General features: G+C 56.4%; 1 protein-coding gene across 1 annotated transcript in view; it reads left to right on the forward strand.

Moving 5' to 3' along the window:
* FHAD1 (forkhead associated phosphopeptide binding domain 1) overlaps nucleotides 1–16,726 on the forward strand; it is a 121,439-nt gene that overhangs the window by 14,549 nt on the left and 90,164 nt on the right. Inside the window, exons 2-3 of the mRNA XM_062193859.1 lie at nucleotides 7,339–7,545; nucleotides 16,053–16,314. Coding sequence (XP_062049843.1) covers nucleotides 7,339–7,545; nucleotides 16,053–16,314 — 469 coding nt within the window. The remainder of the gene's footprint in view (nucleotides 1–7,338; nucleotides 7,546–16,052; nucleotides 16,315–16,726) is intronic.

Genomic DNA, 16,726 nt, shown 5'->3' on the forward strand with positions numbered 1-16,726 from the left:
TGAGGGGAGGGGACACAGCTGCCCAATGGCCACAGTGGTGTCTGGGGAAGGCTGGCAGCCAGCCCCAGTGATGCCCCAGGATGGAGCAGGAGAGCAAGTGCCCCAGCCTGCTGCAGGCTCCGATCTCCCATGGGCCAGGCCCAACCAGAAGCCAGCAGGCAAGGAGGAGCCAGACGCCTCCACCCAGGCCAGCCTGCGGGGGCGGGGGGAAGGGAGGGGCCCAGAGGCTCCGGATGAAGTGGAGTGGAGGCTGACGCCCAGGGGCTGCAGGCTGGGAGCCCAGGGCACAGCGCGTAACTGGACAGGACAGGCTGGAGATCAGCAGAGCGAGGGCGCTGGGGAGAGGGCCAGAGGTGGACTCGGAGCAGCTTGGAAAAGCTCAGGGTACAAGCCCAGGACACAGATGGGCAGGGAAGCTTGGATTCGAATCCTGACACCGTCCCAAGCCCTTGACGTTGACAGTCCCCTCACCTTTTGTCTGAATTCTGGTAAAATATACACAGCATGATTTACCATCGTTCCATTCTCGATTGTCCAGTTGAGAGAGTTAAGCGTATTCACGCTGGGGTACAGCCAACCTCCAGGAATTCCTGGTCTCGCAAAGTGGAAACTCTGTTAGCCATTAAACAGTGCCCTGTGTGCCCTGCCCCGGCGCCTGGCAGCCCCTGGCTCTCTGTTTCCGGGAGACTGGTCGCACTAGCTCACGTAAGTGACATCACCCAGTACTGCCTTGGGGCCTGGTGTGCTTCACCCCGCACACTGCCCACGGCCGGTCCGTGCTGGCACGGGCAGCAGAGTCGCCTTCCTTCCAAAAGCTGTGTCCTGTCCCACCGTGTGTCTGCCCACTCGCTCATCTGCAGCCACCTGCATCGCTTCTGCCTTTGGTTTATTGTGAGCAACGCCTCCGTGAGCAAGGGTGGACGAGAGCTCGAGACCCTGAACTCTTTGGAATGTGTACCCCAGGAAGAAGTGTTAGATCATTGGGTAACTCAATTTTTAGTGCTTTAAGGAACTTCTGTACAGTTTTCCACACTGGCTGCGCCATTTTTCAGTCCCACTAACGGCACACAGATGTTCCAGTTTCTCCAAAGCCTGGTCACCACTGATTTTCTGGGTTTTGTTTTGTTTTTGTTTTTGTTTTTAAGATATATTTATTGGCCGGCGCCGTAGCTCAATAGGCTAATCCTCCACCTTGCGGCACTGGCACACCGGGTTCTAGTCCCGGTCGGGGCGCCGGATTCTGTCCCAGTTGCCCCTCTTCCAGGCCAGCTCTCTGCTGTGGCCCGGGAGTGCAGTGGAGGATGGCCCAAGTGCTTGGGCCCTGCACCCCATGGGAGACCAGGAGAAGCACCTGGCTCCTGCCTTCGGATCAGCGCGGTGCACTGGCCGCAGCGGCCATTGGAGGGTGAACCAATGGCAAAAAGAAGACCTTTCTCTCTCTCTCTCTCTCTCTCTCTCTCTCTCTCTCTCTCTCTGTGTCACTGTCCACTCTGCCTGTCAAAAAAAAAAAAAAGATATATTTATTGGGGGCCGGCACTGTGGCGCAGTGGGTTAAGACATGGCCTGCGAGGCCGGCATCCCATATGAACGCTGACTTGAGTCCCAGCTGCTGCACTTCTGAGCCAGCTCTCTGCTAATGGCCTGGGAAAGCAAGATGGCCCAAGTGGATAGACCCCTGCCACACACATGGGAGTCCCACATGGAGCTCTAGGCTCCCGGCTTTAGCCTGGCCCAGTCCTGGGAAGTGACAGGTCTGAAGATCAGGGAGCTGCAGTGGAGCTCAGAAGTGGAGCAGCTGGGACTCGAACCCATGCTCATGTGGGATGCCAGCGTTCCAGGCGATGGGTTAACCTGTCATACCAGCTCCGCTCTTCCACAGCAATGGGATGGAGACCACGTGGGCAGCTGTACCCAAGGAGCTAATGTGTCCTAATGGTTTTCAGTAGACTCTATCATTTTATGTATTTATTTACAGATTTATGTTATTTATTCGGAAGAGAGAGATCATACATCCGCTGGTTCACTCCCCAAATGGCCACGATGGCTGGGAGCTTCTTCCAGGTCTCCCTCATGGGTTTAGGGACCCAAGCACCTGGGCCATCTTCTGCTGCTTTCCCAGACCATAGCAGAGAGCTGGATCAGAAATGGAACAGCCAGGACTCGAACCAGTGCCCATATGGGTTGCCGGTACCACAGGCAGGGGCTTAACCTACTACGCTGGCACCGTAGACTATATTTCTTCACATTTTTCGGTTTCTGGATGCTACAGAGCTCCCGTGGAGCCCAGCTCTCCCCCCAACTACTCGTGCACAGCCGAGTTTCCCCTGTTACGTACATCTTGCCTCGCCGTGGGATTCTGGTTATAGTTGGTGACTCATGGTCATGTGTTATCACTAAGTACAACCCCAGTCTATAGCAGGGTTCACATTCATGGTCCTCACTTTCACCGGCTCCACTCGGGACGTTGTGACCTGCAGTGACGTGGAAGCGACACGCGTTCAGTGGAGACCATCCGTCGCGTTTTGAACGTTCACTTCCCTGTGGCTGGCAGCGTGTGCTACGATTCCCGCGACCCCCGGCTGCGGGCGGGCGTGGGAGCACTGAGCCTGTTTAAAGTGGGCCGGGTACACGACAACATCCGCAGCTTGGGTTTGTTATGTAATGATGACGTCACCAGGATGACGTGTCAGGATGGAACCCATCCTACGGTGGGGGGCATCTGTGGCACGAGGTTCTGGGACTTGGACAGATATTTTGTATATCCATGACGGTAGCACACGGAATAGTTTCCTAGCCCTGAATCTACCCTGTGGGACCCTCTCCGTCCTCTTGCCCCCTCCGTCCCCGTCTTCCTCGGGCACCTGGGCAACCACCGACCTTTCGAGTTTTGTCCTTTCCAAGATTGTCCCCGTGGGGCAGGCTTTTGGCGCAGTGGTTAAGATGTCATTCTTGGCTCCGCCCCCTCACACCAGCTTCCTGCCAGTGCAGTTCCTGGGAGTGGTCCTGGTTCAAGGGGTTGGATGTCCACCACCCATGCGGGAGACCTGGAGGGAGTTCCTGGCTCCAGCTGCAGCCCAGCCCAGCTCCAACCATGGTGGCTATTTGGGAGTGAACCAGAAGAAGGGAGTGTGTTCTCGCTCGCTCTCTCTCTCTCTCCCCCACCTCTATCTCCCTCCCTCCCTCCCTCCCTCTCTCTGCCTCTCAAATAAATTGGAAGAAACCCCACTTGGTTGTTGCGTATTGTTCTTCCTATACGTTGCCAACATTGGCTAAATCTCCCGCGTGTGTTCATGAGAGACAATGGTTTGTTTTCCTTGCTTGTGATGGCTTCTGGTTTGGTGTCAAGGCAGTCTGGCCTCATAGAATGAGTCAGGAACATTCTGTCGGCTTCTGTCTTACAGGAGACGTTGCAGGGAACTGGGATCGTTTCTTCCTTAAAGTATTTGGTGGGACTCACAGTGGGCACCTCTGGAAGCAACAGATTATGGTTCAAGTTCATTAACAGCGATGGGCCCGCCCGGGTCTGTTTCTCCCCATGTAAGTTCTTAGGTGGCGTCTTTCGAGGAACCGTTCGGTCCATTTCATCCCAGCTGTCAAGTTGTGAATGGGGAGTTGTTGGCATTGCGCCTGCCTCCTCCCTTTAACACCACGTGATCGGCAGTAACAGCTCCTCCTGCACCTCCGATCCTAACCGTTTCCGTCTCCCTCCTGCTTTCTTGGCCTGCTGGAAGCTTGTCCATCTCGTTCCTCCTCCCCCAGGGCCAGCTCGGGGCGTCCTTGAGCGTCTGCGTGACTTTCCTCTTTTCGATTTCATTTCCGCTCTCACGTTGATTTCTGTTCTGGCCTTGCTCTCCCCTGCAGCTCGCTGAGCTGGACGCCTTGGGGACGGATTTTAGAGTTCTCTTCTTGTGCGTGCATTCAGTGGTATCAGTTTCCTGACTGCATCCCACCATGTTTGATGTCATATTTGCACTCAGCTAAGACCATTTTTCACTTCTCTTGACGCCTCCTCCTTGACCCTTGTGTGATATAGGAACGTGTTATTTACTCTCTGGATGTTTGTGGGTTTTCCGGCCATCTTTCAGCTACGGTTTCCTTTTTTTTTTTTTTTTTTTTTTTTTTTTGACAGGCAGAGTTGACAGTGAGAGAGAGAAAGGTCTTCCTTCTGTTGGTTCACCCCCCAAATGGCCACTATGGCCAGTGCACTGCACTGATCCGAAGCCAGGAGCCAGGTGCTTCCTCCTGATCTCCCATGCGGATGCAGGGCCCGAGCACTTGTGCCATCCTCCACTGCCTTCCCGGGCCACAGCAGAGAGCTGGCCTGGAAGAGGAGCAACCGGGACAGAATCCAGTGCCCCAACTGCGACTAGAACCCGGGGTGCCAGCGCTGCAAGCAGAGGATTAGCCTAGTGAGCTGCAGCACCGGCTCAGCTACTGTTTCCTAGCTGAGTTACATCATGGTACTAGAGCATTCTCTGCACGCCTCTGGGGTTTAAAATTTACTGACATCTGTTTTACGGCCCGAATGTGTTCCATCTTGTGGGTGTCCCATGTGGATTTTGTTGTCGGTTAAGCACGCTGCGAATGTCCCTTCCATCCAGCTGGGCGATGGTGCTGCCCAGGTCAGCCCCAGGTCAGCCCCAGGTCAGCCCCAGGTCAGCCCTATCTGCACCAGCCTTTTGCCTGCTGGGTCTGGCTGTTCTGACAGACAGCTCTCGAAGCCATCGCAGTGCACCTGTCAGTTTCTCCGTGCAATGCTATCAGTTTTTTGCCTTGTGGATTTTCGCTCCCTGTTGTTGGGCGCATACACATTAAGAACGGTGGCTTCTTCTTGGAGAACCGACCACTTCCTCATTCTGTGAGGCTGCTCCTCCCAGACAGTTTTTCTTGCTCTGATGTCTGCTTTGTTTGCAGTTAATGTTGCCAGTCCGGTTTTCCTTTGTGTTCTCGTGTTGTGGGTGCCAGTGTGTTTGGTGGGTAGAGAACACGGACGTCTGGATCAGATGGGCCTGGGTGCAAGCCACGCTTGGCCAGCTGGAGCACTTAGGGAAAACTCATCCACTCTGTGCCTCCGTGTCCTTGAGTACAAAACGGAAAACTACCCCTGGATCGTCATGAAGATGGGATGCGACAGTGTGGTAGAGCAATTAGAAAATTCCCTGGCCCCCTGATTTAGCTAGTGTTATGTTGTCACTCTATTACACATGTTAATATGTCAATAACTATGTCATGGCTGACACCGTGGCTCAACAAGCTAATCCTCCGCCTGTGGCGCCGGCACACCAGGTTCTAGTCCCGGTTGGGGCGCCGGATTCTGTCCCAGTTACCCCTCTTCCAGGCCAGCTCTCTGCTATGTCCCGGGAGTGCAGTGGAGGATGGCCCAAGTGCTTGGGCCCTGCACCCCATGGGAGACCAGGAGAAGCACCTAGCTCCTGCCTTCGGATCAGCACTATGCGCCGGCCGCAGCAGCCATTGGAGGGTGAACCAACGGCAAAGGAAGACCTTTCTCTCTGTCTCTCTCTCTCACTATCCACTCTGCCTGTCAAAAAAAAAAAAAAAAGTAAGTAATAACTATGTCATGATTAGCATCAGTGCCTGGGTATTATTATATAATGGGCTTTCTGGATGGAGAACTCCTAGAAGAGAAACTCAGTGAACAACCTCGGAGTCTCAGGCCGGGGGGTGCCCTAGGCAGTGCTTGGGGAAGGGGACGATGGTGGTGGCCTGCAGCCTGCAGGGTCCCTTCTGCCCTCCGGGGACCCCCAGCCCTGGGCACAGGCCGTGACCGCCTAGGCACTGAGTGTGCCCACGCTTCTCATCAAGCTGTCAGAGAGGTACTTCTGTCCTCCACCGCCAGCACACAGACCCCCGCTGGGGCCTCTTTCCCTTGGGAAATAGTCACTCCGGCCCCCGGCTGCGAAGTGGGCCATCTCTGATGAATTCTGAGTGGCTTTTAAGAAGCAATAGAATCGGCTCCTTGCCTGGGTGAGCCTTCATGGTGTGTCAAGGTTTGAAAAAGGTAACAGTGAAACCATGTGGGTCATTTTGTTTAAAGATTTATTTATTTATCTGAAAGAGTTACATAGATAGGGAGAGGCAGAGAGAGAGAGAGAGATTCTTTCATCTGCTGGTTCACTCCCCAATTGGCCTCAATGGCCAGAGCTGTACTGATCCAAAGCCAGGAGCCAGCAGCTTCTTCTGGATCACCCATGCAGGTGCAGGGGACCAAGCAGTTGAGCCATCTTCTACTGCTTTCCCAGGCCGTAGCAGAGCTGGATCGGAAGTGGAGCAGCCGGGAGTTGAACTGGCACTCATATGGGATGCTGGCACTGCAGGCTGCAGCTTTACCTGCCACACCACAGCACCGGCTCGAGTAGTTTCATTCTTACAGGATGTAAGCGTGGAAACAAGTGGGAGAGTCGGGCATTTAGCACAGCCATTCAGACAGCACTTGCGATGCCTGCGTCCCATGTTAGGGTGCTGGGTTCGAGTCCTGGCCCCACGCTGATGCCAGCTCCCTGCTAATGCGCACCCTGGAGACAGCAGCCATGACTCGTGTGCTTGTGTCCCCGCCGCCCACAGCCCGCTCAGCCGGGCTCCTGCAGCAGCCTGGCCCAGCCCCAGCCGTCTCAGCAGTGAACAGCACATGGGAGAGCTCTTTCTGCCTTGCAAAGGAACACATAAAAATTAACAAAATTTTAAAAAATTTCTGGAAGGACGCGGATTGCCGAGTTAACGGGGCTGCCTCTGGGGGATGGGACGGTAGATGATTTTAATGTCTTCCTAGTGCTTTTCTCTACTTCTCGTTTTCTGCAATATTAAAACCATATTTTAAAAAATAGAGCAAACAGATAAACCTGACAAATGAATCACAACATCCCCTTAGCTGGAACACGTGCCCCACTCTGCGCACGTGGCATCGTCCTTACCGGGACCCGGGCACGGTCACCACTGAGCAGCCCGTGAGGTCCGTGTTTGGGCCATCTCTGTCTCCTGCCCTGGCTTGCAGCACCACCACGGGGGGTCCCAGCAGCAGGATGTAGCAGCTCCCCGGTAAACGCTGGCTAGACAACAACCCCAGGTTCCCTCTGTCTCGGTGTTGCCTGGCTCCCACGCGAGAGCCAGGTGCCCGTCCCCAGGTCTGGGTCAGCTGAGCACAGCCCGGCCCCTGCCTGCACTGGCTGTGCAGCCACGGGCAAGTCGCCCGGTCTCTCTGATCCTCAGCGCCGTCTGTTGGAGGTGAGGGTTGTGGCGACCCAGGCGTGCCCCCGCGAGCACTGGGTGGGCTTCGGGGCCATGGGCGCTGTTCGCGGCCACAGCTGCCCTCCTGCGTTGCAGTCCACAGACATCGACAACCACCACGCTCTCATCGAGTACAACGAGGCCGAGGGCAGCTTTGTCCTCCAGGACTTCAACTCCCGCAACGGCACCTTCGTCAACGAGTGTCACATCCAGAACGTGGCCGTGAAGCTCATTCCTGGAGACGTCCTGCGGTTCGGGGCCACGGGGTTGACCTACGAGCTGGTCATCGAAAACCCACCGCAGGTGAGCTGGGCACCGCGGGCGAGGGGGCACAAGGGGCTGGGCCAGGTCCCCCTCCAGGGCGCAGCCCGGTGCTCCAACACGGAGAGCTCATGTGACGTCACCCCGCACGTGTGCACCTGGCCGCAGAGACCTCACCTGTGGGGGCCTGGGGGCAGAGAGAGCCTTGGCGCCCTCTTCGGGGCATTTCCTGGAGTTACATGCAAGAATTGTGAAACAGCGACCTAGACTGGTATGAGGGGGAGAAAAGGTGCAAATCAGGTGTCTGCTTTCGCAAGTGCTGAGCCAGCTGCTGCCTCTTCAGACAGCTCGGTGGCCTGGGCCAGGGTCCCGTCCGTGGTGCCTGGAGCTGAGCGTGTGTGCGGAGTGGCAGCCTGACCCAGCTCACGATCGCTGTCCTTGTGCCGTGGCCAGAAGCAGGCCCCGGACCGTGCCTCAGTTTCCACGAGATAGAACACAAAATCCCACGTCAGGGTCCCAGCGCTGCCACCCACTTGCTCTGCACCCCTGGGAACTTCAGTCTCCTCTTCCACAAAACGGGGGTGATGACGGCGAAGCTCTCCCCAGCCCGGCCCGAGGGCTGCAGGAGACGGTGCCACGTTCTCGGTGGTCAGGGTCCCACTCCCCATAACCCTCCCAAGAACACAGTCAGACCAGACTGCCTCTCAGGAGGGGGCTGAGCGAGACAGGGTTTGGAGGGTCTGCCAGAGTCCTGGGGCAGGGCCTGTGGGCACCCCCGAGGCTGCACAGGCCCTGGTGCCCCCACACTCACACTTGGCCTGGGAGACCTGGGGCAACCATTTCTGCTTCCGCGTTCTCCCCTGACCAACGGGAGGGTGTTGTTTGTGCCTGGCACACTCTGGCTCCTGACCCGGATGTGGGTGACCTGAACGGGGGGCTTTTAGGACAGGACCCTGCACCGTGGGGTTGGAGTAGCTAGGCAGACCCCTTGGCCTCAGCCAGGCCCACGGACTCGCTCGGCAGGTGCTGGAGAAGACACGGGGCCCCCAGTGAAATTCGGATTTCAGATAAACGACAAATCGCTTTTCACAGAAGTGTGTCCCAAATGTTGCATGACACTAGAATGTGTCCTGTTTCCATCCGGGCTTCAGTGGACACGCCCACCCCACCCCCTTTGTTACAATGCACATCTGTCCCCTTATTGCAGGTGCTAAGTGCAGCAGCCGGCATTCTCCCAGGCTCCACCGCGATTCTGCCGCGCCCTGGCGGTAGGGACCCCACATGTAGAATCCTATCTGCATGGCACTGACAGGTTTTTCCAAAGGGACCAAAGTAAATGGAGTTCCAAACCCCAGCCCTGAAAACCCAAGTCTGTGGTATGGAAGCCGCTGTCTCTAACGCATCCCGGGATGTGTTGCAGGTGCCCAGGCCTCCTCCCGGGTAAGCGGCTCTGCTGGCCGGGGGCGAGGATAGAGCATCCGCCTCTCCTTCCTCCCCCTACAGAGACGCTCACTGCAGTGTTGTTTAGAGCGGCATAAAATGCGAGACCTAACTATGCAGCAAAGGGGCGTTTTTGAAAAAGATTTATTTATTTATTTATTTGCACACTAACTCCATGCCCTGCCCTCCCCCCAGCCCCTGGCGACCACCCTCCACTTCCCGTCTCCCTGAACCGGGCTCTCTGAGCACCTCGTGTTGCGTGCGGCCATTCGACGCTTGCTCTTCTGAGTCCGGTTTATTCCGCTTACCCTGGTGTCCAGAAGGTTCAGCTGTGCGGGGGCGGGGGGGGGGGGAGGTTCAGGGCCCCTGCCCTCCAGGCCAGGTGGTATTCCACTGTGTGCACGGGGCCACCCATGCTGATCTGTCCATGGCGTGTGTGAAATCACACAGCTGGGGGCCGTGTGTGGTTGTGCAGGCTTGGGGGTGGGGCGTTTTAATCGGCGGTGGCAGACAGAGGTAAAGACCCGTTCAGGACGCTCTGTAACAGAGGAGTCAGTGGGTTAGAACGGGGAGCCGCCTGCGTCTCAGCGGTCTGCCGGCTTTCCTCGGTTTACCCTCCCGCGATCCCATTTCGCAGATGGAGGCAGAAGCTCCGAGGCTGAGTAGCTGGCCCAGGGTCACACAGCTCCTCAGCGCAAATCGAACTCTACCCCCCACCCACTTTGCAGGTGATGGAGGGGAAGGTGGGGGGTGGTGTGTAGCCTGAAGCCGGCTGGAGCTGGTCACCGGTGGGTTTGCAGGTGCAGCAGAGCCCACTTGCAGGGTAACCTGGCTGTGCACACCTTTCGAAAGTCCTTCTTCCTGCAGGTGGTGGCGCTACCTCGCTGGCCCAGCCACGTGGAAGCCCAGGGCGCCTGGCGGCCTGAGCCTGAGCCTCTCCAGAGCCCCCGGCTTCCGGGATTTCCCAGGGAGACCCCAGCCCTCGGGCAGCGGCTCTCCCACGCCCCCACTGAGGAAGGGGCTCTGTGGCAGGCGGGCGTGGACTGAGGGAGCTCATTTCCATTCGCCTGCTGGGCCCAGCCCTGGGGAACTTGTTAAAGAGGAGGGGGGAGGTACTCAGAGGTGCCCCCGAGGTGTGCGTTAGCAGGAACCTGGACCGGAAGCGGAGCAGGTCTCAGACCCAGGTGCCCCCACATCTTAACCGCTGCCTCCACCCCCATTATGAGAAGGGTGTGGCTTTGCCGGCAGCCGGGGCGCAGTAACTGGGGATCCACTGAGCCCAGAGCAGGGGCGCGTCCCAGGGAACTCTGGCGAGTCGAGCCCAGCCTCTGATCCCCAGGACCCTCTTCTACGCTGGGCTTTTACGTCTCCTGGGGACGCTGCTGATGCGAGGGGAGTCCCGAGTGGGGGTCGTGAGGCCGTTGAAGGGGGTGGGGACAGTAGCCTCTGTGCCAGGGGCTCACAGCAGCTCACACCAAAGACTCCTGAAGCCAGCGTTGTCACCAGAAATCCACAAACCACACAGTCGACCGCAGGGCTGGGCCAGGGAACCGGAGGGAGGGGCAGCGCAGGTGGACTCGGCTTCCTGGCGAAACAGGACCCAGCCCTGGCCCTGAAACCCAGGGTCTGCCTCTCCACGCTGCTGCCTGGCTTTTCCTAACATGGCTGATGGCCCACCCTCCCTCCCTCTCCACCCCTCCCTCCCTCCCTCCCTCCCTCTCTCCCATCCTCCCTCCCTCCTCCCTCCTCACCCCTCCCTCCCTCCCTCTCTCCAATCCTCCCTCCATCCTCCCTCCCTACTCCCTCCTCACCCCTCCCTCCCTCCCTTCCCTCCCTCATTTCTTCCCTTCCTTCCTCCCTTCTCCCCCCCCATCCTCCCTCCCTCCCCCCTCGCGTCCACCCCTCCATCTGCCAGAGCTGTGTGGAGCAGGCCAGGTCCTTCCTGCTTTGTGGATGGGCCAGGAAGTGAATGAGACCTTAAAAGGAAAGGAAGAGCTTACGCGGAAGGTTTACAAAGAGGGGGAAGGGAGCCGGGCTAGCGTGCAGTACAGGAGGGAGGGGTCAGCCGGCCGGGATCCGGGGAAGGACTGCCAAGGCTCCCACACTACGTCATTTGCTGTTCTGTGTCCTGCAGCCTAACATCTTGATTTTTTTCAAACTGAAAATCCAGAACATAGTTTATTCTCACCTTGGAACTTAGGATACTTAGCTCATTTTTTTAAAGATTTATTTTATTCATGTAAAAGGCAGAGTTACAAAGAGAGAGAGGAAGAGACAAGGGGATCCTCCATCTGCTGGGTCACTCCCCAAATGGCTGCAACAGCCAGGGCTGGGCCAGGCCAAAGCCAGGAGCCAGGAGCTTCATTTGGGTCTCCCACACCGGTGCAGGGGCCCAAGCTCTTAGCAGCCTCCACTGCTTTCCCAGGCAATTAGCAGGGAGCTGGAGCTGGATTGGAAGTAGAGCAGCCAGAACTCGAACCCACATCACAAGAGCTCAGCTCCACCCGCTGAGCCTCAGCTCTGTATTGGCCCCTTACCTCATTGTTTCCAACTCCCAGGAAGCCTTGAGTTGTAGGCTGTTTGCCTGGCACTAAATAGCACCCTCTGCTGGCAAGTGGCTGCAATGTCTACACTGTATGCTAGGCTTTTTTTTTTTTTTTTAAGATTTATTTTATTTATTTGAAAGACAGAGTTACAGAGAGAAGTGGGGGGGTGGTCTTCCATCTACTGGTCCACTCCCCAGATGGCCATAATGGCTGGAGATGCGCCCATCTGAAGCCAGGAGCCAGGAACTTTTTCCAGATCTCCCACACAGGTGCAGGGGCCCAAAGACGTGTGTCATCTTCTGCTATCCCAGGCCATAGCAGAGAGCTGGATCGGAAGAGGAGCAGCTGGGATTAGAACCAGTGCCCATGTGGGATGCCGGCACTTCAGGCCAGGGCATTAACCCGCTGCATCACAGCGCCGCACCACCCCTCCCCCCCCCCCCTTTTTTTTAAGATTCATTTAGTTGAAAGAGTTATAGAGAGGCAGAGGCAGAAAACAAAGGGGAATCAAGAAGGACATGTGCTGGGAGCCCACGAGTCCATCGAACACATGAGCGACTTCTCTGGAGCATCAGATAGTAGGGCTTTGTTGTTTTTGTTTTTTAATATCTTTTCATTCCATTTTCCCAGGAGCTTCTCTCTCTTTTTTTAAGATGTATTTATTTATTTGAAAGGCAGAGTTACAGAGAGGCAGAGAGAGAGAGATCTTCCATCCACTGGTTCACTCCCCAAATGGCTGCAATGGCCAGAACTGGGCCAATCTGAAGCCAGGAGCTTCTTCCCAGTCTCCCACATGGGTGCAGGGTCCCAAGGACTTGGGCCATCTTCTACTGCTTTCCCAGGCCACAGCAGAGAGCTGGATCGGAAGTGGAGCAGCCAGGAAACTGCCTGCTACTAGAAGAGACCCCCAGCCCAACCAAAACAGTTCTTTCATTGCACCTGTCCTGAACACACGCAGGCGGTTTTCCTTGTCATTACTCCCTAACAACTATTTCCATAGCACTTGCACCGTGTTAGGTGTCTTAATCTAGGGAGATGGGCGTGGGTTCTGTGCAAATACTGCACCGTGTTACAGAAGGGGCTGGAGGATCCGTGGATTTGGGTGTCTGCAGTGGGTCCTGGGACCGATGCCCCCAGATATGGAGGGATGACAGCAGAGACTCTGCCAGCTGTTCCAGGGTCCCCGGCTCCCCTGGGGCGCAGCCTCCAGGACTTCTTGGGGGAGGGGCTATCACCATAACTCAAAGAACAAGTAGATAACCTGGAAAACGTGGCTCCGGTTTCTCGGGAAAATTGTTAACTAGCGTTTGTTTAAGCTGGTGAGTGTGGTCCAGGTGGTTACAATCTGCTAGGGTAGAGATTGTGGGGAAGAAACCAGGAATGACATATGCCGCTCAACGAAACAAGCGAAAACAAGACAGCGGCGCCCGTGCAATGCGCCATCTGGTCAGAAACCGGCAGTGCTAGGGCAGAAGAAAGACATCAGCATGGATTTTTAAACTAACATTTCTTTTTTTAAAGACTTCTTTATCTGAAAGAGTTACAGAGAAGCAGAGAGAGAAGGAGAGGCAGAGAGAGGGAGAGATCTTCCATCCGCTGGTTCACTCGCTAAATGGCCATAATGGTTGGAGCTATGCTGATCCAAAGCCAGGAGCTTCTTCTGGGTCTCCCACACGGGTACCAGGCCCAAGCACTTGGGCCATCCTCTGCTGCTTTCCCAGGTGCATTAGCAGGGAGCTGGGCCAGACACACAGCAGCTGGGACGCAAACCAGAGCTCCATGTGGGATGCTGGCATCGCAAGCTGCGCCTACCTGCAGCGCCCCAGTGCAAGCCCCAGAAAAGCAACTTTAACCTTCGTGCTAAGGCCATCCTGAGTGAACGTGCCTTAGGAAGAACAAAACTGTTTTTTGAAAATTTTGAACCTTAAGAGCCACTTGTGGTGTGGGCTGCATTTCTGCTGGGCGCATTCCCCGTGAGAGCTGCTGTCCCCAGGGCCCTGCGTGCTGCAGGTGGCAGAGCCAGCTCTAGCCAGCCGTGCTCCTGAGCGGCCCAGGGCAGGATGGAGCCAGGGCCACAGCAGCAGTATTCGCAGGAGCCAGAGGCAACGTGGTGTCATCCAAGACGACCAGACAAACCGAGGCCCGTCCACGCCATGGAATACAGCCAGCCGTCAGAGGAGGGGGCTCTGACCCAAGCGCGTGCTGCAGCGCGGATGAAGCTGAATGCTAAGTGGAACGGGCCGGTCGTCAGAAGTCACTCACTGTCCGATTGTACCTGTGTGCTTGACGGTCGCCGTAGTCAGATTCATAGAGCCCGAGAATGGAACGGTGCCTGCCCGGGGCTCAAGGGAGGAGAGAGGAGTCATTTAATATGAATAGATTTTACTTTTATGGGCCAGCGCTGTGCATAGCAGGTAAAGCCGCTGCCTGCAGTGCCAGCATCCCATATGGGCGCCGGTTTGAGTCCTGGCTGCTCCACTTCCGATCCGGCTCTCTGCTGTGGCCTGGGAAAGCAGTAGAAGATGGTCCAAGTCCTTGAGCCCCTGCACCTGTGTGGGAGACCTGGATGAAGCTTCTGGCTCCTGGCTTCAGATCAGCACAGCTCTGGCCATTGTGGCAATTTGAGGAATGAACCAGTGGATGGAAGACCTCTCTCTGCCTCTGCTTCTGCCTCTCCCTCTCTTTAATTAGGTGTTTCAAATAAGATAAATAAATCTTTTTAAAAATTTTTACTTTTAAAAGATAGGAAGGTTCTTTCACAGCCATTGGAACATAATTAACACCACTGAGCCAATCACTTACATCGGATAAGATGGAAACTTGTTTTTGACAATGAAAACATGTTGGGGCTCCATGTCTGGCCCCACCCTTTCAGTGCCTCCCGTAGCCAGAAGCCCAGTCTCTGATTGGATCGCATGCCCCACCCCTGAACCAATCCCAGAGATCAGAGAATGTGATTGGCTGATTGCTTGGCCCCACCCACAATGGGCGGAGAGGGAGGGAGGTTTCCCAGTCTCCAGAAGATGCAGAGTGGATTCTGCCTGTGGGCGGAGCTAGCGAGTCCAGGCTTCTGTGCCCCTGGAGTTAACCGTGGGGCACGCTTACCTGAGCACCCGGTCCCGAGAGTGGATTCCTGCACCACAGCCACGGTCATCCCTAGACTTGAGCTCTAGAAGGCTGGGGAAACGCACGTGAACTCACCACTTCTCACGTCCACCTACTCACACGATAAAGACGTATTCAACCAATGGAACTTGGTCATTGGAATGAGAGAGGCAAGACAGCCCAGGGGGCCGAGAGGGGTGCGAGTAACCCTGGATCCTAGTGTCCTGCCTGGGACAAGGGAGATCTCTGAGAGGAGAGAGGGAGGGAGAGGGAGCAGCCACCAGATTTTTTTTTTAAGATTTATTTATTTATTTGGAAGGCAGAGTTACAGAGAGGCAGAGGCAGAGAGAGAGAGAGAAAGAGAGAGAGGTCTTCCATCCACTGGTTCACTCCCCAACTGGCCATGCGGCCAGAGCTGCTCCAATCTGAAGCCGGGAGCCAGGAGCTTCTTCCAGGTCTCCCACACAGATGCAGGGCCCAAGGACTTGGGCCATCTTCTACTGCTTTCCCAGGCCATAGCAGAGAGCTGGATTGGAAGTGGAGCAGCCGGAACTTGAACCAGCGCCCATATGGGATGCCTCAGGTGGCGACTTTACCCACTATGCCCCAGCGCCAGCCCTGGCCATCAGATCTTGATCTCATGTCCCTCTCCACCACTAGCTGAGCTTGGGTAACTTCAAGCTGTGTCTACGATGGAGAACTAAGGAGCCCCTTCCCCTGGTGGCTCTTGTTGGGGACAGAACCACTCAGTGCTATAAGTGACATCACTTAACCAGCAGGCACGAGGTGACACCACTGTGAAAGCCTCAATCCAGGACAGAAGCCAGCGACGGTGCTCTCCGTCTGCGTTTGCCTCCGCGGCTGCACACGCCTTCCCCAGGGCCCCCTCTGTAGACACTGCTGGAGCGGCTGTGCAGGTGCTGAGGACCAAGCGCTAATGAGACAGCCAGGGACTCTGTCCTCCAGAGCGCTGGGTTTGGGGGAGAGCACGGAGACCCTCAGCGGGGGTGCAAAGAGAAGCAGCTGTGGCTTCCCAGAGGGCTGGCCTGGAGCCAGCGGCTTCCTGACTCCCAGTCGGTACGGGAACACCTGCCATGAGTACCCGGTGTTCGTGGAAGGTACACGCACACAGGCATCAGGAAAGACCCTAAGCCCTGAGAGGTGCTCCGCACCTGTGAGCTGGAGAAAGTCGCCTGGTCTCGCCCAGCCTCAGCGTGATCACCGAGTGTTGGGTGTGTGCACTGAACAGACATGAGCCTCCTGCAGGTGCCTGGCACAAGGAGCACACACAGTGACCGGTGGTGAGATGGTGTGCCATGTGACTTAAGGAGAGTCCAGGAAGGCTTCCTGGAGGAAGTGACTCATAAGCTGAGACCTAGAGCAGCCCCTTAGCTGAGACAATGGGGTGGAGACCATGCCAGCCAATTCTAACCTCTCCTGACGCTCTCTGCCCTGCAGGTCTCCTTCCCGTGGGCGAGGGGCCCAACACCTTGGTCAAGGCCACAGCCCTCTCGGCCCACACCGCAGCAGAACCACTCACCCTCGCCGACACATATCCCCTTCCACCCAGGCATGCGGCCAGCCCCCGTGCAAAGGAGCTGGTCCCAGGGCTTCCCCAGGCCGACCATGGTCCCGCCAGCCCCGCACGGGCGGCCCCTGAGCGCCAGCGGGAAGATGTTCTCCTTTGTGATGGGCCCCACGTCTCCTATCATCAAGCAAGGTAGGCGTGGGGCTTCGCCCGGCGGCTGATGGGGTGTGGGAGTCGTGATGATAGGTCTTGGTTTTTGCTTGTTTTCTCTAATTTTTTAAAGATTTATTTATTTATTTATTTGAAAGGCAAAGCTACAGAGAGGCAGAGGCAGAGACAGAGAGAGAGGTCTTCCATCCGCTGGTTCACTCTCCAAATGGCCATGATGGCCAGAGCTGAGCCCAGTGAAGCCAGGAGCCAGGAGCTTCTTCCAGGTCTCACACACACGTGCTGGGGCCCCTGCACTTGAGGGCCATCTTCTGCTGCCTTCCCAGGCCGTAGCAGAGAGCTGGATCGGAAGTGGAGCAACCAGGTCCTTTACCCGCTACGCCACAGCACCAGCCCCTGTTTTCTCTGGTTCTAAAAGCAAAACAAATCCCAGGAT

The sequence above is a fragment of the Lepus europaeus genome, chromosome 5 (genome assembly GCF_033115175.1).
Source record: "Lepus europaeus isolate LE1 chromosome 5, mLepTim1.pri, whole genome shotgun sequence".
In the NCBI taxonomy this organism is placed as follows: domain Eukaryota; kingdom Metazoa; phylum Chordata; class Mammalia; order Lagomorpha; family Leporidae; genus Lepus; species Lepus europaeus.